General features: G+C 44.8%; 1 protein-coding gene across 1 annotated transcript in view; it reads right to left on the bottom strand.

The window, feature by feature from the left end:
* Nucleotides 1-6,117: 6,117 nt before the first annotated feature.
* The window catches only part of SYT9 (synaptotagmin IX), a 167,261-nt gene continuing 151,404 nt past the window's right edge, over nucleotides 6,118-21,974 (bottom strand). The window contains exon 7 of the mRNA XM_012725433.1: nucleotides 6,118-9,423. Within this exon, the coding sequence (XP_012580887.1) occupies nucleotides 9,415-9,423 (9 nt within the window). The 3' untranslated portion in view covers nucleotides 6,118-9,414. The remainder of the gene's footprint in view (nucleotides 9,424-21,974) is intronic.

Below are 21,974 nucleotides of genomic sequence, written 5' to 3' on the forward strand. Positions count from 1 at the left end.
CAGTAGGATGGTGATGATGTCTAGGGCATGTGGACAGAATCTGGACTGATAATTAACTCAAAACAAAATTGCTTGTTTTGAGAGTGCCACTCATGGTTTTATGATTCACACTAGATAATTCCTTTTGATGACTAAGAGGGATTTAGGAAATTTCGAAAATCAAATTTCTTTCAGAACAATTGTTAAAATGAAAACCCACTGAAGGCCTGGGGAGGCGCACATGTCCGTTGGTCATGACTCACCCTCCACGGCTACCCTGCAGTGGCTCTCTGGACACAGGTAAGTGTCTAGGACCATGCAGGTCTCGGCTGCACGGCTTCCCAGTGATCAGCACACCCAGTTCCTTAGGCTCAGGGACCAGAGGGACAGAGCACAGAACAACACGCCGGGCCAGCCTTCCTCTAGTGACCATCTTGTGAGAGGAAAGGATGCCCTGAACAAACTCCACACAGGTTTGTGGATTCCACCCTCACTCCAGACGAAAGCCATCAGGACACTGGGAACTGTAACTCCCATCATCACTGAAGGGAGGATTGTGGGATCTGAGGATGCAGTTAAAACAACAAAAATAAAAGAAGCCAGGTTTTGTATCAAGCCAGACCTGTGGACCTTGGGGGCTCTTGTTTTTTTTGGCTTTGGCTCTTTGGCTCTTGGCCTCTTGGCTTGATTCTTGGCTTTTTCGCTGGCTTTCAGTGTGCCATTGGGATTTCAGGTCAGCGAAACTGGTAGGGTGCATTAAACAATTTATCCTCCTCTCTTTCTCCCTGAGTTATTCATTTCTTCATTTCCTTCTTTTTTAAGTAAACACTTTATTAAATTTTTTGTGTGTGCCTGCAGCTGAGTCTTATAAGTCTTTTAAGCACATGGATGGGGACCCACAGTCAGGCCAACCCATTTCATATCAGGGTTGCCCTGGAGCCATAGGGTGGCATCAGCTTCCAAAGCGGGAGCAGAGTTCTGGGTCTAGTCCCAGTCTATGCCTCTCTTCATGGTGCCATGGCCCTACATGGTGGCAACAGTATCCTTTTGTAGCAATGAGTCCTCTTGGTTTTGCAGAAGTCATTGCATGGAAGTGCCAGGCAAGGCTTCATGGGCACAGCTGCCCACCTAGCAGAGTGGCCTACTTCTCACAAATGTGAGCTACCCAAGAGCCTTGGTCATGGATGTGCTCCCTTCCATTGTGTGTGTGTTTCTATAGGATAGCCACGTCTGTAACCTATTCTGCAGCCAGAGAGGGTGCCACTGGCAACGACCCCGCCTCCCTGAAGCCATGGTATGGGCCCAAGAAAGACGACATCCCTCAGTGGGACCATATTCTTCTCAATCATTTTCTTCTGCCTGAGAAGGACATGCAATTCTGCACCAGCCTTTCTGAGTGTCTCCTGTTCAGCAATTACATTCATGCTCCTTGAAGTTGAAACCAATGAGATGCAGGAGCAAGGCAGGGGCTCCCCACAGCTATACTTCTTTTGCCAGCTCAAGCCCTTTGGAAATATACAAAATTCGCAAGTCCAGAAGAGTGGGACCCACAGGTGGGCTGCCATTCTCCTGCAGGTGTGTTTGTGATCTGGTTGCACTGGGGTCTGACAAAGTTTAGGGGCCCCAAGGACCAAGAGTGTAGCAGGAAGGGGCAGGGCAGGCTCAGCAGAGCGGTGCCCCAGCCCTGAAGCACACTGCCTGGGGGTCACTGGCTCTACTTCCTTCCGCCCCTCTGCAGTCTACTGGCCTCTACTGTGGCTTGTCTACCAGAATAAGGCAAATGTTTTACCACTAGACCCCAAAGCAATGAGCTCATGCACTAGAATAGTTTCAAGTGGTTGGTAAACGGTTAGTCATCCTTCCTGGTCCTTAGCCCCCATGTAATTACAGCTTCAAAGCCTAAAATTGGCTTTTTCCAAGCTACTGATTTTGCCTTGTCCCCTGGAGTAAGAGAAGTCATGAGCACGTTGCTCACTTATATGAACACGCTCCTCCGCAAGGCCCTGGGCTCCCCAGGTAAACAGAGGACTTCAAGTGCAGGCGACGGGTTTCCTTGCCCTCTTGCAAGCTGGAAGGGTAGCGGGTCCCATGGACACTTCATGCATAGGGGCAGTCCTTTGAGGACCTACCCAGCAACAGCGACTTTACCTAGGCTGGGCATGAACGTAAGCCACCGTCAACTGTCAGTGTTTGGTCTACCGGATGAAATAAGCATTTGACTAATTTGCTAAGTTTTCCTGGGGTTATGGGCCTCTTTACAGAGACAGACAAACCCCTTAGATTTTTTTTGAAGCCATTGTTTACCATTTTTGAAATTCTATCTTTATTGTCCCTAAGAACACAAGATTAACTTTAAAACATAGAAAAAAGTAAGAATGCAAGTCTTTGGTTCACTTTGGTGGCATGTCCCAACCCTGAATGCACCCACAGTTGCTGTTCAGCCTGGTGATGGACTCACTCTCCTTTGTTCTACATTTTATGGGGGGGGGGGGAGAGAGAAAGAAGACCCACCTTTCGGAATGAGAATAAAAACCAGTGGTAGCTGTTGCCAAAATCAAAGTGACATCTCCTGGCCCAGAGACCCAGAGGGGTTTACAGAGCTGCCAAGGGGGCAGCAGAGCAAGGGCTGGTCTCCCGGGCCAGGGAGGAGCTGTGCCCGGCAGCCCTGGCACACAGTTGGGCCCAGGACCCACCGCAGCAGCAAGTCTGACAGGCAGCTCTGTGGATTTCAAGTGTGGAAAAACACTGGAAGGTAAAGTTTAAATGTCCCCTTGATCATTTTACTGGAAAAAAAAAATTATTTTCAAACCTTCCAGTGCTGTTCAAGATAGCATGGTACTTAACTTTGCAGAGAACAAAGTAAAAATCAATACATGTTTTAGAAATGTAGTTTGCTTCGAATACTTGCAGCCCCGGGAGTTCTCATTTGCAAATAGCATACTGGCACTCCTGATCATTTTTATTTGGCAGCAAAGCCATCCTGGTTCTGTCTCTGGGAGGCTTGACCCAGTGTTGCCTGGGGCATATTCTCAGTAAAACATTTTTGCATTTATACTTCCTTTGTAGAAAACAATATATAAACATACTGACTGAAATGCTGGACCATAATGCAGATTTGCTTCTCAGCTAAGAAAGTCTGAGCTTTGCTGGAGGCAGCAGGCCCAGCCCAGTAGGCTCTCAGCTCCAATCTGAGCTGGAGATAGGCAGGCAGGGACAGTACATTTGTCTTCATTTGAGAAATGTATATTTATGGCAATGCTTTTCTTTATTGAGTTCTTATCTTGCACCACTTTCTAGTACACTTTTCAGGCTAGGATCATAGGAAAGCTTTTAGACTGAAATTTTTTAATTGAGCACTAACATTCCTGAAGGAAAAGATATATAAAAAGTATATATTTGAAGTGAAGGTAAAGCCATCTCTGGAAGGTTAATTTACCAGTTTATATCATCCATTAGTTTATCTCTAGATCCCCAAATACAAATATCTTCAGGCATTCTAAGAAATTATTTTTTATGATTCTTCCAAAGCTTTGACTTTGGTGAATTAGAGAATTTGTCTTTCTTTGATAAATTCAATTCTGGATGATGTCACCATACAAAAGAAATTTTATCTAAGTTGTGAGAAGTCATTGTCTTAGAGATGATGTTCACTTGAAAAAAAAACATCAATATTACTGTGTCATTACTGTGTTACACTGTTTTGGAGAGAGCTTTAATGTGATAATTACTGGTGTAATAACTACAATAAATTTAGTATTGAGCCAAGAGGATATTAACTTTCTCCACCCCCCCTTTCTTTTCATTCTTTCTTTTTACTAACTTCACTATTTGGAGTGACAAATTGAATTTTCAAAAAATAAATGGTACAAGCAATACCATGCGCAGGGTACAGTGTGCTTACCATGACCAACCGTGTGCGCTGTGCTTTCCAACATGCTGTGCCATCATGTCCATCTAGCTCATGATGGCACGAAAGAGGCAGTGGTGATGGCTGGCGGGACGCCCTGAGGGCCACATCCCCTGGCCTGCTCTTTTACTGCCAAGAGGAGGCACATGAAGTCGTCATCTGGCCCGAGCTGGGGGACCCTGATGACAATGAGTCTTACGAGATGACTGGATTTTAGGGCTGGCCCCATAATCTTTTGGGGCTTTCGGCACCATTTTCATTTGGCTCTTCATCTTTCGCTGGCCCAGAGCTCCTGGACAGAGTGAAAAGACGGCGGGGAGTGAAGGGGACATTATACTGCTGGTTTAATTTTGCAGCCCACATTCCTTGCTTAGGCAAGTGACAATTACGTCTTTGGAGGGAAGAAGAAGTGGGAGCTAACATTATCCTTGGATGACCTTGATGTATTCTCAGGAAACTGAACAACAATAGCTTCACACCTGACAGCACAACTTACTGAAGCAAGTCCACAATGCTGTGTAGAGCTTCTCTTTGCCTTGCAACTGGCCTTAGGTGAGGACTAGGCCTCACTTGCAACTCCTGGAAAACTGTCAATCCTCCTCTTCCTGTTTTCCTTGGACCTGAGTTCAAGTTTTCCCTGGGCTACTTCATAAGCTGGTGAGGCAAATTTTCTTTTTTTCCCTAAAAATTTCTATTTCGGCCCTCCCTGGTGGCGCAGCGGGTTAAAGCACAGCACTAAGAAGCTAAAACCACTTTCGCATGAGTTCGATCCCCGCCTGCCCCGGAGGAGACCACATGGCGTGGCAGACCTCTCCTGACCCGCCCGCTGCTCCCCTCAGCAGTGTACTTGGTTGATCTGCCTGTTCTGCTCCCCACTCTGTCTCTGGTGAAGCCTCTCGCCGCCCCTGAACTTCTGGTCTGTACCCCAGTTCTGTAAGCACAAATAAATAAATCTTTAAAAAAAAAATTTCTATTTCATGTCTTCCACAGTGGCCAATTATTTCATATGAAGTTGGATGGTAATAGAGAGACCCCATGCAAATGTGCCTCTTCTGAAAAGAGCATTTCTAAGACACAATAGAACTCTCTGGACTCAGCCAATGACTTCAGTCTGGCCGAGGAAGACCCAAGTAGCACCTCTGTCACAGGCATCATGGGGTTTACAGCTAAGGAAGTGTCTGCAGGTGACTGTTAAAGGACATTGTGAGGTTTCAACTCCCTTTGGTTCTGACAGAGACTGGAGGGAGAAGAGTGAGAAACCTGAGCCCGGAGAGGTCTCTGGCCACTCAGCCTCTGGCTGCTCTGTCACATGTGAGTTACTCTTCACAGGCACTAAAACAAAACAGTAAAGCAACCAAAGAGGCCATCCTATCTGACTTAGGTACAGGTGGCAATTCCAGAGGCTGGACACTCCCAACAGTCCTCAGCACCATCAGTGGCCATGGGTGGCCATGGACAGCTAAATGACCTGAAGAATTCTCAAGACTCACACAGACTGTGGACATTGCTTTTAGCAGATGCTCACCCATATTACTGATATTTTCTCAGTTCATTCAATCACTTTCTATATCATTGTTTTGAAATTGCTAGCAAAGGGGCTGAGTTTGGAGGAGGCCAGGGTGGGGGCAAGAGCTGTGACTGGCCCTGGATTGCTGCAAGAGCAGGAGAGGTGGGAGGGGGTCATGCCGCGCACCAGCCAGGTGGGATCAAAGCGAAGGGATTAGTGACAGAGAGCTCTGCTCTTTCAAGCTTGACTTGATAAAATCTCTTAGTTAGCTGCCAATAATTTTTTTCAAGTGTTCAGAAAAGGGACAAAACAAAACTTCTAGCTAGCATACTTTGCATTTTCATCTCGAAGTATGTTCTCAAGCATGGAAAACTCTTCTTTGCACCTTTACTTTGGCTAAGAGATGGGTGAGGTGATATTTAACTTAAGCTTTGGGGTCATCAGTAGGATGAAAATAATCCTGCTTGTCCCCCAGAGGTCTTGTGACCTCTGGAGCTTCACATCAATCATTACCAATGACCGATGCCTCTAGTTTCAGATCTAGCTAAGTATCCATGGGACATCCTTCACTCTCTTCTCTACCCCTTATGTCTCTACCTCACATCCCACCCTTATGCATGTCAAGCATTGCATGTGCTTTTAAAGTGAGTTACCCAGGAAGCCTTCTGAGTCAGTGACGCCCCACCCATCCTCCCACCCAGCCCCCTGCACCTCCAGTCCCATCCTTACCATGAGCCACACCTTCAGCCCCTCACGCCTGTGTAGCTCCTTCCCTGAATCTAGGCAAGCCCCGTGCCATGTGCTTGGCCATTGCACATGGTGGATATGACTGTGTAACTTCAGAATTTAGAAGGAACATGCAGCCTCTACTGAGACCTCGTGTAGTGTTTGCTCTGGGGGAAACCAACCACTAGTGAGACGTCTGACTGCTGTGAAACCCTGTGACACTGCAGTCAGGTGACAGGCCCGCCGAGCCTCCATGTGTCCCAGTCACCCCAGCAAAGCCGTCAGACAGGAGTGAAGAATCCAGTGTGGCTCTCTAACCCAGTCAGGCATTCAGCTGGTGCCAGCCTTAACTGCCACCTGGCAGCAACTATGAGACTCCACAAGAGAGAGCGATCTCCTAAGCCCAGCCAACCCAAACAACCATGAGAGATAACAACTTTCTCTTTGAACCACAGGGTTTTGCAGTGCTTTGTTATGTGGCAATAGACAACCAGCAAGAGATACCCACCAGGACAGGGTAGCCGTGAAAATAGGAAATTTTCCATGTCTATATTTTAGCAGTCTCAATGAGGACGCGTGAGAGGATGACTTTCTTCTATTCACATGAAAGATGTCTCCTCAGTGATGGCTGTAGAGACTAAACTTCACTGTGAGTCGAGGTTGCTGAAGCATTTTGAGAAAATCCACGGTGCGTAGACCACAGCTTCCCCACACTCTCCAATTCCTCTTCTGGTCACGTACCCTGTACTTCTCCTTCCTAACGCTGCATGCTCAATGTGCCCGGTTTACTGGCTAGATGGATGCTTTGCAGCAGCACATATGCAGGGTGGACCTTCTTGAAGATAAAGATGGCAAGAGAAAAGAGCGGAGAACACATGCCAAATGGGTGGAGGACACGAGGTCTTTCCTTATCTCTTGGCGCTAGCTTTCCCTGGCTCTTCCACCAGCATGTTTTCCTTTCCCTGCCATTTGTTTTCAAGGTGCTTTTCCTTCTCTACCCTGGAAAAGACATTGGAGAACCTCCCCCAACCCCCAAGCTCAATAGACAAGGTAGGAATTTTTCAAAAGGAACATTTACTAGGAAACTAAAGGGAAACCAAACAGAATGCAAGAGAACAGAGGCAGAGCTGCAGACAGACTCAGGGAGTTCAGATTTATAACCGGCCTTTGGCCACAGCTAGACTGGCTAAGCAAAGCTCTCCAGACACAAAGCCGGCTGTCTGCCATGCGGCCGCCTCTTTGCCTGCTGCCCCCTGCAAAGCCACTTTCTGTTTCATACCAACAAACCAGTAGCAAACTTATTAGTACCCCAGGCCTGATAACTGTCTTGGAAGGACAATCTTGAGGGAGGGGGGACACCAGGCACAGCTGCCCCAGGTTCCATTGCCAAGGACACATCAAAATCAATTGAATGGCTGCCTGATATCTGCTGTAGCCAGCCAGGTTTCTTGGGGACCATTCTTCTGGCCTCATCTGTCTGGCTCTAAGAGATAATATTTCTGGTGATTGTCCTGCTGGCACCAGTCTTTCATGCTTTGGTTCTAAACACTGGTATGGGGGGGGAGGGGAAATGTCTGAGTGGGGAGGAATCGGCAGAGGGGAACCTTGAGTAAAGAATGTTGAATCCTTCTCCTGTCATTGGATATAGGCAGAACCTTGGGTTCCTTTTGGAGCCTGGTCGAAAGTCATTCAGAGATGGAAATGGACCCAGCAGGCTGGGGAATGCATGAAACTAGAGTACAGTAACACTATCACACACCATCACAGTCTCCATCCTTTATAGAACTGACATCAAGGAAGTTTTCTTTCACCAGGTAGCTGTGGCAGTGAGAATGTTCTGAAGACATGCATTAGTCCTGCTTCCACCCAGTTACTCTTACATTTAAATGTTAATTCAAATTATGATAATGAGCTTCCCAGGAAGGAAAACTACAATTCAACGCTGGATTCTGCTGCAAAAGCATTTACAAAAAGGGGAAATACTATCTTGGAGAAGTGGTGCAAATGTGAGGATGGGATACTTTGCACCCATAATGGCAGAGAGAGGATCACAAGGAAACACCCTCCCTGGGTATGCTGAGGCCTTTGGTTTCATTTGTATGGAGGCAGAAGCAATGAGGATGAGGAGCACGGCTGGCAGGGGCTGGCTGATATGGTCACAGAGGAAGCTGAATAATGAATGAGATACCGGGGAGAGCCCTTGACCTTCACTCTTGCAGGTATTTCCATTCCCCAAGTTCTATGAAAGTGATATATGCGTCTGCAAGTGAAAAGGAAACCTGTTGGTGGCCACCCAAGGTGATGCTCTGGGTTGTTGCATATGGAAAACCCCCGGAAGGCACTCAGGCCCAGAAGGCCCCCCAGTTGTGCCTTCCTTCAGGGAGGGCTGTGTGGTCTCTCCATGGACTCTCCTTACACAAAACTCCACCTATATCTGAGGATGTCCCCTTACTGGACAGATGTGCTTGGGCAAGGGCACCCCATAAAGCTCATGCCACTGAGAAGCATGCCTCTTTACAGGGGTGGCCATTAACTCAGGTTCATTCTAGTGACAACCGCCAGCTGAAAGGCTAGGTCCCAGCTACCTAGAAAACAGTGTCGGGGATCTGATTCCTCGGAACCTGGGTTCAGCAGAAAGAAAGCCATGATTGGCTGGCACTCTGTGCATGGGAGGGGCAGTGAATTGGCTAGGAACTAGTCCTCCTTGCACCAGGTTTTCACCAGGGAAATAGCCTGCTTATCCTGACTCCTGTGGGGTTATTCTTTGCAAAGCTAGAGCACTTGCTGGGATTAAATTGTTTTCTGGAGACAGTTATTAGCTCAAAGATAGTCCAGTGTGAATTAGGTCTGCTGCTTATTTAGCACCTGGATATATTTTAAGATATTCTGTCCTTCCAGGGCATTCAAGCAAAGAACATCGTGTCAGCGTGATGTGGCCAGGGCAGGTGCTATGACCCATCAACAAGGACCGCGTGTTAACCTGCCAGAGTCCCACCATTCAGGGCACTCTCAGCACTCGCACTGGATCAGCTGGTTTCTTCCACAGTCTGATCTCGGTTCCTGACCGTAACAGATGTACGTCTCTTGCGCACAGTCTCTCAGGCCACCTGGAGATAGCTGGACGGTTCACATTCAGCAAACCCAATCCGGAGTAAGGGCCACTTATTGCCATGGTGACAGCCGAGCATTTGGTCACTGGACTCGTCCGGGTGTTGTTGGATGGGAAAAGTTACTCAAGATCTTTGTAAGATGGTGTCCTACTGTGTCCTTGGCACAAGCAACCCTCTTCCCATAGTCATCGTTTCTGTAGGAAGAAGAAACAGAAATAATTCTTTGGTTTTCACCCACCAATTTTACTGTATACCAAACAGGCACTGGGACAGCAGCAGGAAATAGAGATACCAAGAGTAAGACACACTCCGCTTTCGAAGGGCTCACCGAGGGAGAAATGACAAAATGAAAAACTGGAGAACAGAAGTGGGCATAAAACACTGCAAAAAGACAGAAGGGACCATCTGCTCCCACAAAGCAGGTTCTGAAACCTACAGGACTCCCAGAACTTGGGGAGAGAGCGGAGCAGAGGGAAGTCTGTGGTCTGGGTTGGGAAGGGTCTGAGGGGTGTAGCATCCAGGCCTGGCTTCCACCTGAAGGAGGGGCTAGCCCTAGACTTAGAGAAGTGAGAGCCCTGGTGCTGCTCTCAGTCTAGCATTCAGGGTATCTCCCTAAGTTCGCATTAATGAGCCATCACCCTGGGAAAGAAAGCTAAAATCACTTCCACGGACACAGCAATAACTATGGGAGCATAGCAAATACTTTGTGAGTGTGAAGAAAGTAGTTCGGTTGTTCTTGCAGAAGGGCAGTTTTGAGCATGGCAAGGGCTCATTGTACTGTGGTTCAAACCCTTTTGTCTACTGATGGAAGACTGGAAAAGAACGCAAACAAGCAAACAAAACAAAAATATGCAAGTTAACATTGCTTTCCAACGCCTTATTATCCAACGAGCTGTTTCTTGGTCAAGATTTCTATAAAATGAGGTGTAAGGAAAGGTTTCTCTATCATTCAGAAGGGCACTAACCCAGTGGGATTTTTGGTAAGTAAATGGGGTGGTGAAAACTGTGGCACCAACACTGGAGGTAACAACGGTGGCACTGGGCCCATCTCAGTGGGCAGAGGCAGGGTGTCGCCCCCATCACAGGTCCAGTAGCTTCCCAGGCAACACCAGTAATTTAGAAGGTATCAAGAAATTTCAGTAGCATCAGTAAGAAGAAGTAGTGATTACTATCTCATCTGCACAGAAGATATGTTAAGAGAATTCAATTGTCCTGAGACATATGGATCTGATTATAGTTAAATTGAATTGAAACCAAAGATGAGAACTGTTCCCAAGAAAAGTGTAATGTGGAGTGACATTTCACACACAAAAATGACAGCTGATGTGAGGCAGGACATTGAAACTGACCCCAGATTAAGAACATGAAAAGACTTGAGTGGATTATTGGATAATATCTTCCCATGAATTTGAAAATGGGTTTTGATTACAGGAAGTGTCTAAGGGCTTAGAACTAAGAAGCTTGTCAAGAACTGAAGTGACTCATTACTTGATTCAATCCTATATGTACTGAATATTGTTAAACTTGTGTTTAAAACTTTTAATTCAAAGGCATAAAAAGTGTTGGGATTTTGTTGACTATGGATAATTTACCACCATTTTACAAATACATGAAGAAGTATCATGCCCTGCAGCCTCAGAATTAGATTAGCTTCTCTCCTTCCCCAAAGACAGTGTTCTTTATGCTTTAAGGATTACATGTTTAAAAAAAATCAAGTAGTGTGAATATGACTAGACTTCCAGTCATGGGGTTGGGACAATAGAACAGAAAATGAGAGTCCCTTTGGTTACGTAATAATTACCATTTATTGAACACTCAAGCACTCTGCTTTGCCTTGGAACTTTGCATATCTTATCTCATCCAATACTTGCCTCAATCCTTGGTGAGAGACAAAACATTTTTTTTTTTTTTTTTGAGGCCAGTGAGTCTGAGAAAGGATAAAGAACAAAGGAGTAAATGTCAGAGCCAAGATCTAAGACCAGCCTTTATGGACCCAGAAGTGTACTTCTAAGTACTATGTTCACAATGGCACATCGCTGAGCCTGGTGTCAATTCCACTATTGCACTGTTCTAGAAAGTCTTCTCCTTCAGAAGATAATTATCAATGGTCCAGACTGTGGGAAAGTGTGTTAAGATCCATTGATCTTGAGGGCAAGATGGGGAATGGTGATAAGTGTGACATAGAGCTTTGGACTGTTCATTCCCAAAACAAGCAAGAATCAAGGACTGAAAGTAAAGGGCCACTCAGAAGGTAGCAAGAGTGCTGTCACTGTTTTTCAGAGAACAAACAAGTTATGAAGTCCTGCAAGGCAAACTACTCCAACCGTTGAAGTGAGCTGGAGGATATTTGGATTCTGTTCCTTCAAGTTTCATGCATTGAATTTATGCATTAGTTTATTCAACACTTTTTATTCAACTACATTTTGGCACCATGCTAATGTACTGACCACTAGAAACACAGCAGTGACTAATGTACATCCTTCTCTTGAAGGATTCACAATTGTCAGTAAATAGAGTGAAGGTTGATGAGAAAGAAAAGGAAATGAGGTCTCACCAGGAAGCTCAATTGTAACTGCTGTTTGTATTTTTCTCTCTCTCTCTCTCTCTGTGTTTGTGTGTGTGTGTATAAAATTTCACCTACGCAAATCAGGAAAGAAAACATCATGATAAAATTGTTCCAGGATACATGAGATGTTCCAGGTGGTGAAATGAAGTTCTATTTATAAGGCTGGAGTTGTCTCCCATCGACCACATGGCTAGCAGAAGCCAACCATGAGAAAGGACTCACTTTGTCCACTTATACCTCTGCTGAAATCCCACAGTGTGTGTGTGTGTGTGGGGGGGGGGTAAACCAGCCCCTGGATACATTTAGGAAAACTTAACTACATACATGTATAGTCAATGTTTGAAAGCTTAGGAAAATCTGATATTTTTTAAGATGTTGAAATACTAAGATATATAAATATATAAGATTTTATTTACCTGTATTATAAAGTTAACCGTGCTTGAGAACAATTTTGCTTAACACCTACTGTGTTAGATATTTGAAGTGTTTGACATCACATTTCAAAATTGTGACTTAAGTTTGGAATGTTTAAGGGAATTTAGTCAATCAATTGCCTAAGCAGTTTAAATACTAGGATAATTTTATTTGTTGGAGTTATAAGATTTTTCTTTAATTTGAAATGTTTAAGAGAATTTGATTAAGTGTGAAATTAGTATTTAAAAGTTTGGGGAAATTTAGTTTCAAATTAATGAGCTAATTGAGAATTAAGCAAAGAACATATGAAAATGAGTGTTTTAATTTCAAAATAAAATGAATAGACATATATCCTTATAATATTTAGCTCTGTGATAGCATTTAGTGTGCACTATGCTAAGAATAGTACACATAGTAATTCATTTACTCCACAGTTCTCTGAGGTAAGTACTATTATTGTCCCTATTTCACAAATGAGCAAATCAAGGCACAGATGTGTTAAATGCTTAGTGCTCTGGACTAAACTGTGTACACTCCAAATTCAAATAGTGAAACTTTTACCCCCAATGTGATGGTCCTTGAAACCCCCAATGTGATGGAACCTTTTGGAGGATAATTGGGGTTTGATGAGGTAATGCAGGTGGGGCTCTCAGGATGGGATTAGTGCCCTTAATTAGGAAAGGCTAGAGTTCTCCCTGCTACCTTTCTCCTTCCACTTCCCAAGTGCAGGGACCTCATCACAGGCAAGTCAGAAAGGCATGCTCACCAGAACTCAAGCATGCTGGTGCCCTGACCTCTCTTCCCACCCTTCAGAACCGTAAGAAACGAAAGTATGGCATTGTGTTATGGCAGTTGGAGCTAAAACACCAAAAGTATTAGTTTCCTGAGGTGGGCTGGGGAGGTAGACAGGAGGGTGATTAAGACAACTGAAATGTGTTTTCTCATAGCTCTAAAAGGCAAGGTGTCATTGAGACCATGCTATGAAGGTACTAGGTAAGAATTTTTTCTTGACTCTTCCTATCTTCTGCTGATTGCCAGGAGTCTCTGGCTTTCCTTGGCACAGTGCCACATCACTCCAATTCCTGCTTCCTTCACCTCACATCCTCACCTGGTCTTTTTATAAAGACACCAGTCAATGAATTTAGGGCCCTTCCCAATCCAATGTCCTGCTTTAACTTAACTCAATATTTGTGGATGTCCTTTTCCCAAATGATATCACATTTTGAAGTATCCACCAAAAAGCCACTATCACACTTCTGATCTCCCTGAATTGCTCTTTTGTATTTTTCATGAAACTTATTACCTTCAATGTTATATAATATGCCCATTTACAATGCTTATTTTCTGTTTCATACATTAGGATATAAGCTTCACGAGGTAAGAATTTTTGTCTATTTTTTCTCACATATGTATACCATAGCAACTCCTTATTTGTTGATGGATAAATAAATGACTGAATACACTATTTCCCTCAGCAACATGATTTTTTTTTTAAAGGAAATCCGATCAATCATTACTTGAACAGAACGCCACAATCAATAAATGATGCAGGTAATGCAAAGAGGCTTCTTAAATGATTGCTGAGATAAGCACTCAACCTGCTGATTCCAGACACAGAGGGATTCTGTGCTTTCTGGAGGAAATGGTATTGGATTTCCCAGCTTGGTTTGAAATAAGATGATTCTGTTATCAGACCTTTATATGAACTACCTGAACTTTTCTATTGTCACAAATCTTACCTGAGACTAGGAACGTGACTGCATTGTCTTTACTTGTATCAGCATTGCCTTGCATTTGCAGAACTGGAAACTGGAATGAAGGCAGGGTTCATATAATTCTCCAGAAAACAGATTCTGTGTATTTCTGAGCCCACACTGGGCTATGCAGAACCACGATGTATGTAGATTTGTTGAGAATAGGACATGCAGAGTCCATTTAGTAAGTTGGCAATCATTTTCCAAGTCATAAGAAGGAAGAAACTGGAATTATATCTAACAAGAATTTATACAATATTAACTCTGTACCAGACATTTACCAAGTAATGATTATATAATCATGACCAACACTGAGTCTCTACCCTCAAGAAGCAGTTAGATGTGCTGCGGATCACACATGCACAGATAATATTTCACGCACCAAATGTCACAGTAAGGGTAGGCACAGGGCACTGGAAGAAGAGGATGCAGAAAAAAGGATCGTCAAAATGTTTCTTGAAGAAGGCGGTACCTGATTAGAAACTTGAAAGAAGAGCTGGATCTAGCCAAGCAAAGATGGGTAGAAGGGATGTCACAGGAAGTTAAAGCAGGAGCAAAGGCACAGTGTGAACAAAAGATAAGTTGTGGCCACCAGCCGACAGGCATGGCCTCAGCACAAGGCCACCAGGGAGGAGGAGGCAAGACCAGAGAGGAACTGCAACACCAGGATGGGAGACCTGATGCTGACCTTATTCTGGACAAAGGGCAGTTACTGAAGGATTTTAAGCAGGAGAGGAACATGGCTAGCTTTGTGTGTTTGGTTATAGATTGAATTGGAGAAGCAGGGAGTCAGAATTAAGTGATGCTGTGAAGCTATCGAAGCATCCTTCTTGCTTTGACAGTTCCCACACACCCTGACCTTGGGCAAATGTTTGCCCATGGAGATGGGGAGGGCGGTAGTTGACTCCAGTTCCTGAGTGTCTACTTGGCTGGTCTTTAAACAGGACCCAAACACTAGCGCACAATAAAATGGATGCTAGATCTGTTCACCTGAGAGTTCGACTTCAGGATGGTGGGCATTTTGTGGCCAAAAAGCAAGACCCCAAATCCTCTAGCTCTCATTTGCATGACACAATGGCATGCTGCAGGGAGGTGCCGCCGTCGGCCGCATGTGTGGGCACCTGACCTCTCTTCTGCCCACAGTGAGGAGATGTGTGCAGATGGCATCTGTCGTGACCATCCTTCTAGTCACTCACACTGACCAGTTTCCTCCTGCCCAGAGGCCATCCCATTCTGGACACTTTTCTACAGACCACAGACGAAGGCCTCAGTCACCATCTGTAGCAAACATCGTCATAGTGAACCCAAATCAGCAAAATACATCAATTTAGTAAATGATGAAAGGCCCTATTTTTCAGGGGGATAAAAAGCAATCTCAGTTCTCAAGGCATTCACAGTGAAGAGAAAAAGGGCGGCATTGAAGGATTTTAAGCTAGGAGAGGAACATGACCAGCTTTGTGTGTTTGGTACATAGATTGGATTGGAGAGCACAAAGGGAAGCAGATCTATCTAACTGTAAGCAAATGCTGGGGGTCAAAGTACTCTGGAAGCATTTCATTCTAAGTGGGCTGTAGTCATTGGTGAGGTCCCAGAGGAGGTGGCATTTAAATTTGCCCGAGGATTATGTAGGATTTATAAGGTGAGAATGTAGAGGATAGGTGTTCTAGGTGAGGAGGCATCAGGAGAACAGGTACACAATCGATCATTAACTTAGGAAGTAGATATGGCTGGTTGGTGGAAACATTTGCTAAGGGAGACCTAGTCAACTCAGGGAGACCTGAGTTCCCCTTCCTAAGAAGAGTGATGCAGAATGAGGAGGAAATGACTGAGGTAGTATAGATTGAGGGAGAGATGACAGGCGCTGGGCAGCTGCCTTCTTCTCTTCCTGGGGCAGCAGCTGCGCTCTGTGCCGTGACCTTGTGGTGATATTGCTGCGACCCAGAGCCAGTCACTCACCCTCAGAGTGGACATAGGCTGAAGGGGGCAGCTGTGACATTTTAGCTTACTTGGCTACTCTGAGGGAGGAATACCTCCCAAGGACTCAAGCAGGGGTTCTCACCCCACCTCCCTAACCTTCTTGCTTTCCTTTCCTTATCTAGGTGTGACTATGAATGTATGTTTTTCCATAACTTGGGAAGAGTCTGATAATCAGTTTTGATGCTGAGATATAGTTGTATGGACTAAGTATTTCTAAAAGACTGAATAGAACTTCATTTTGAAAAAGTCAACTAAATATGTAGTAATCGAAAAAAAATCTTGCATCTTACTTTTCTCTGAGAGAGATCCTTAGCTGTGTTTATTGTTTGAAAAGAGGGTATGAGGTAAGTAGATGCTTTTCTCAAAGGCTTAGAAGCTTATGCAGATAAAAAGTATTACTGCTGTCAGCATCTGGGGTACTATTCTTAATATCTCAAAGATTCTTGCAGGGACAAAATACAAAAAACCCATCAGCACAACTAATTTCCACTGTCTTCTAAACACCGTGGCTGAACATAAGCTGTGAAATGTGTGTCTCTCCACAAGTGCCATTAACGCTGGGCCTCTGTGCCAGCTGGAGACAGAAACCTCCTCCAGGCGCACATGCTTGGCCAGTGGAAGCTAGAGCTCACTGCAGCTTTCCACCTTCTTCACCTTCTTCAGCCTGGCTCCCTGGTGAAGGAACCACCGTAGGACAGTTTGTCGAATTCTTTGTGGGTGAGGGGATGATTCTACTAAGAGAGGGCTGGGTCATCAAAGGAAACACACAGGTACTAGGTGAGCCTGGCTGAGATCACACGAGGCTCTATTATTCTGCATAATGATGTAAATAAAATGTCTTCCTTGCCAGCAATTCCTACTGGCAAAGACAATTACAGTAGATGTGGGTGTTTTTTTCCCTGGCTGTAGAATTACCAGTTTTCCATTATGTGTTTTATTGTGTAATCGCTCATCTTGAACCTCTAAAAATTTTCATTAGATGCTACTGCCTGGCCTACTCTGTGCTTTGGGGAACTGGAAAAGGGCTGTGTCCATGTTTGGGAGTAAAATTGCAGAGACAATGATGGCAGGAAGAAATGGTCTGAGATGACCAGCAGAGAAACCCGGGGTGCTCCTGGGAATAGGAAGGTAAGCAATGGTCAGGATTTGGGGAGCATGAAGACCAGCATTCTTTGAGGAATCTCAGAGTCATATGGAGAGAGGCTAGACAGAAGGTCAGAGTCTCAGATTAGGTGTCTGTGATGCTTGGAGGCCAGGAAGTCTACAAAGACCTTGGGTTTTCATCAAGGGGCTAGAAATAAGGGGATAAGAGAAAAGTGACAGAGTGTACAGCAAGGCCTGGGAAAGGGTCGGGGCTCATATCTGATGAAGTAGGGGTCAGCGTGTTACCTGCAGGGAAAGGGAGCCCTTGTGGACCTGCTGGACTTGTCAGAAGATGAGCTTGCAGATGGGCAGGTGAAGAGACTGGCACTCCTGAGGAGGGGGGACCAGCACCTCAGAGCAGCTGTCCTCTCGCACCTCCTTACTCTTGTGTCCAGCTCTGCCCACCTCTTCTTCACTCCTCCAGGCCTTTCCTCCCTGTTCCAGCTCTCTTTAAAGTGTCACCAACTCAACCACCAACGGCACGTCCCTCCCTGTCACTCTCACCGTGTTTCTGTTGTATTTTCATCCTTGAACTTAATGTGACCTATTTGCTGTTTGTGATTTGCTTGTCTCCCTGCACCACAATATAAACTCCTCTTAGATAACATTTGAAAAAGTATTATATTAGCATTTCAGATTTGAGAAGAACGTGCTTTTAGTTAATCAATTTTACTGCATTTTGTTCATTACATATCCTACTGGTTTTGAAAATTATGATTATATTGAAGCAGATGATTAGGTGGAGAAGAAACAGCAGAAGCAAAACAACAGAAAATAAATTAACAAGATACTTACAAGACAAATCATTTGGGGATGTAAGGTCATAAAGGATAGTGAATTAGTGCCAGTGGGAGGAAAACAAAGCATTTTCCAGAAAATTCTTAAGCATTATTTTAGTCTTATACTCTTAATTGAGCAGAATAACACCACAGGAGGGGAAGATCTTTTAGAACCAGCATAGCTTTGTGATCCATAAATCAATTGACCATTGTGTCTGACATAGCCATGTCTTCTTCCAAGCTGCCTGACCGTCAGAAGTATGTTTCAGAGATTTACTAAGAAATATAGATTATGTGCATTTTTGAAAGATTTATTTTAGGTATTTATGCATACAAAAGCTGGGGTGTAGGCCAGATATGATGGGGGTTAAAAGATTCACCAGAGCGCAGAGGTTAAAGCACAGCACTAAGAAGCTAAAACCACTTCCGCATGAGTTCGATCCCTGGCACAACAGACCTCTCCTGATCCATCCACTGCTCCCCTCAGCAGTTGGCCTGTTCTGCTCCCCACTCTGTCTCTGGTGAACCCTCTCACCGCCCATGGACCTCTGGCCTGTACCCCAGTTCTATACGTATAAATAAATAAATCTTAAAAAAAAAAAAGATTCACCAGAGATAGAATGGGTTGAAGAGCGAGTGGATCTACTGAAATATACTGCTGAGAGGAGCAGCAAGTGAGACTAGAGGTTTGCTGCACCGTGTGGGTCACCTCCCTGGCCAGAGATCAAATTCATGTTGCACTGGCTGCTGATAGCTTCATAGTACTGAGACTTAACCCCTTGTGCCACCAGAGAGGCTCTGGTTATGTGCATAATTCCCCCTCAAGCCCCCCCTACTCCCCGGAGAGAGGGGGCCAGGGAAGAAAAAGTTTCTAAACAGCTAAAAGGCTACCTATTTCAACTTGATGATGATGTGATGAAGGGAGAGAGCTTTTTATAAAAGGGTAGTCTGAAGTAGAATACTATATATATATATTCTTCTTATTATTATTCTTTTTTTTTTTTTGTATAGAGGAACTGGGATGCAGGCCAGAGGTTCAAGAGGTGAGGAGAGTCAGAGACAGAATGGGGGGTAGAACAGGTGGATTTATTGAAATACACTGTTAAGGTGAGAAGTGGGCAAGATAGGAGAGGACTGCTGCACCATGTGGAATAGCTCCCTGGCAGGGGATTAAACTCAGGCCACAATGTAGTGGTAATAGTGCTAACTTAACCTCTAGGCCACAAGGGAGGCCCTAGAATACTGTGACTTAAAATCAGTGTAGGCAATCAGAAAGATCTCAGAAAGCTTAAATCTATGTTGTCAACTTTTGCTGCAATAACAACCAATACCTGAATCCGAGTAGCTGACAATAGTAAACACTTATTTCTTGCTCATGGGTTTGTGGATTGGCGGTGGCTCTCTTGGGTTCCGCTGGACCTGGCTTTGCAGAGGTAGCAGTCAGCTTTTGTGTCTTTTCATTCTAGGACCCTGGTAATTCCCAAAAGCTCAAGGTGGTGAGTAGAAATAGGTGGTGCTTCTTATAACCCTCACGTGGAACTGTCACTCAGCCCATGTTCTACTGGTCAAGCAAGTCACAACACAAAGTCCAAAGTCACTGGAATTTAAGATCCTCACAGGAATATTAAGGGGCATATAACCAGGCTGGTTTGGTGTCTCCCCTTGGCACCAACTCACCCCACCAAGAAGCCCCAGTGGGCATTGTGATGAGAGAGACTGAGGTCTCTGGGGAAGCTGCAGAGAAATGGCCCTGACTCATTGAACCTACCACAGAATTGGGCTGGAGGGCCTACAAGAGGTGAGCTATTTTAAGGGTTTTCTCTGTGCTGTGTAGCAGAGGATATTTTGCCACTTTATCAAACAATTTCAGTCAGTCTCAAAAGCAGAACCACAAGCCATACAGTATTGAGACACAGTGGGTGTGGATCCCATTTCAGCATAGGTTGAAGTGAGATAACCACAGCACAGAATTACAGTAAATAAAGCACAGTCCTCTTGAATCCAGCTCAGGCTCACACACGGGATACTTTGTTTTTTGAAGCAGGAGGTGTGTGCTGCTACCCTGCTTTCTGCTGTTTGTTCAGCAGCATCTGGGGTTGGAGCCCTGAGCCTAGAAGCTAGGACAACAGCTCACCTCCTAGGAACTAGCAAAGGGAATAATAATGGTCTCAAGCTGCAGGTCAGGTTCCCTTGCCACGGTACAGAACCTCACACTATTAGGGCTGTTTTCAGAGTAGACTCCAGACAGAAGCAGGTGCATTTGAAATCTGCTCCCCCTGTATCCCCGCTTTTCTTTGCTCTGCTCTTTCTCCACCTCTAGCCTCAGTTTCATTGGCCAAGCCCCTACCTCAACTCAAAATGTGATATGTTCAGAAGTCCAAGAGGCTCTCACACCTCGCTGTATTTCTCTCCTTGCAGAACATAGGGGCTTTTCTTAAAAGCTCCTCCACAGAGGCAGATTCCCACATAATTGGCCAAAGTGAGGAGGCTGTTAGTGAGGGTTTTTTCCATTTAGTTTTTCAGTAGGTAGAAGTGTAAACATGCAAATCTGCTGAAATCATGTCACTGTCCGTGAAGAATTCCCAATCTGTGAGTTTGGGGAAGGACTTGTAAACCTCAAGCTGAGCGTGTGGGAAGCTGTTCCCCCTCCCCCCCAAAGGCTCAACCAACACTGGAACAGTTGCACATACTGAGACTACACAGAGGTCTGGGGGTTCAGAGATGAATGAAATACAATCCCTGCTTTTAGGGAATTCCTGTTCTATTGCAGAAAATGAACCAAATCACAAAGATGGTGTTAGGGAAACTATCACAATGGTATTATCAGAGAGGATGTTGAATCCTCGAGACATACACGTTCAGCAGGGCAGCTCTGGAGAGGTATCTCAGCGGACAAAGTGACATCACAGAGCACAGTGTCCTCAGCATTCTAGAAGTTGCCTGTTCAGTGTGGCTGGGGCTTAACAGATCAAGAGGAGGTAGAAGGAGAGGGATGGAATGGAAATGACACAGCTGCACTTGAGGGGCTTGGGACCTGCACTGTAACAGGAAGCCTGAAGCAAAAACGGATTCAGATAAGATGTGAAGCTGACAGGCTACTTCCAGATGTGTCCACGGTAGCACAGCTGGCTACAAGAGTTAGGTTTTTGAGTTAAAAGCAGAAATTCCTTCTGATTCAGGATTTTTACTTCTTGGGCATTTATCCCAAGGAAATGAAAATACTAACTCAAGAAGATATACACTCCCATGTTCAATGCAACATTAATTATAATAGCCATGATTATGATTGTTGTAAGGAAACAATCTAAGTACTCATCAATGGATAAGTGCATAAAGAAAATGTCATACACACAAACCCAAAACACATACACACACACACAAACAGAATTTTGGTCAGCCATTTAAGAAAAATCTTGCCATCTGGGGCTCTCTCTGGTGGCACAATGGGTTAGGACATAGTACTGTGATCTGGCCACAGCCACTTCAGTGCAAGTTCGATCTCAGGCTGGGGAGGTGATCCACATGGTGCAGCAGACCTCTCCTGTCTCATTCGCTGCTCCCCTCAGCAGTGTATTTTAGTGTTCAGCCTGTTCTGCTCCCCACTCTGTATCTGGTGAATCCTCTCACTACCCCTGCACTTCTGGCCTGTACCCCAGCTCTGTATGTATAAATAAATACTATAAAAAAAGAAAGAAAAATCTTGCCCTTTGCAAAATTGAGAGCTTTAAGCTAAGTGAAAGAAATCAGGCAAGAAAGACAAAAACTATAATTTTAAATAACTCAAAAAACAAGCCCACAGACAAAAAGAACAGAATGATGTTCTTTTTTATTCCACTCCCCAAGTAGGGGGTGGAATACAAGAGAAAAGGCTGACAGAGATCCCAAGACACAAACCTCATAAATAAGTCATAGATATAATACTTTGCCCCTGATGGCACTAGGGGTTAAGTCTCAGTGCTATCAAGCTCTCACCAGCCACTGTGACATGAGTTCCATCCCCGGCCAGGGAGCTGACCCACATGGCACAGCAGACCTCTCCTGTCTCCCCCACTGCTCCCCTCAGCAGTGTATTTCAGTGTATCTATCTGTTCTGCTCCCCATTTTGTCCCTGG

This window comes from Condylura cristata, unplaced genomic scaffold (genome assembly GCF_000260355.1).
Source record: "Condylura cristata isolate star-nosed mole 26May11 unplaced genomic scaffold, ConCri1.0 scaffold00015, whole genome shotgun sequence".
Lineage (NCBI taxonomy): Eukaryota > Metazoa > Chordata > Mammalia > Eulipotyphla > Talpidae > Condylura > Condylura cristata.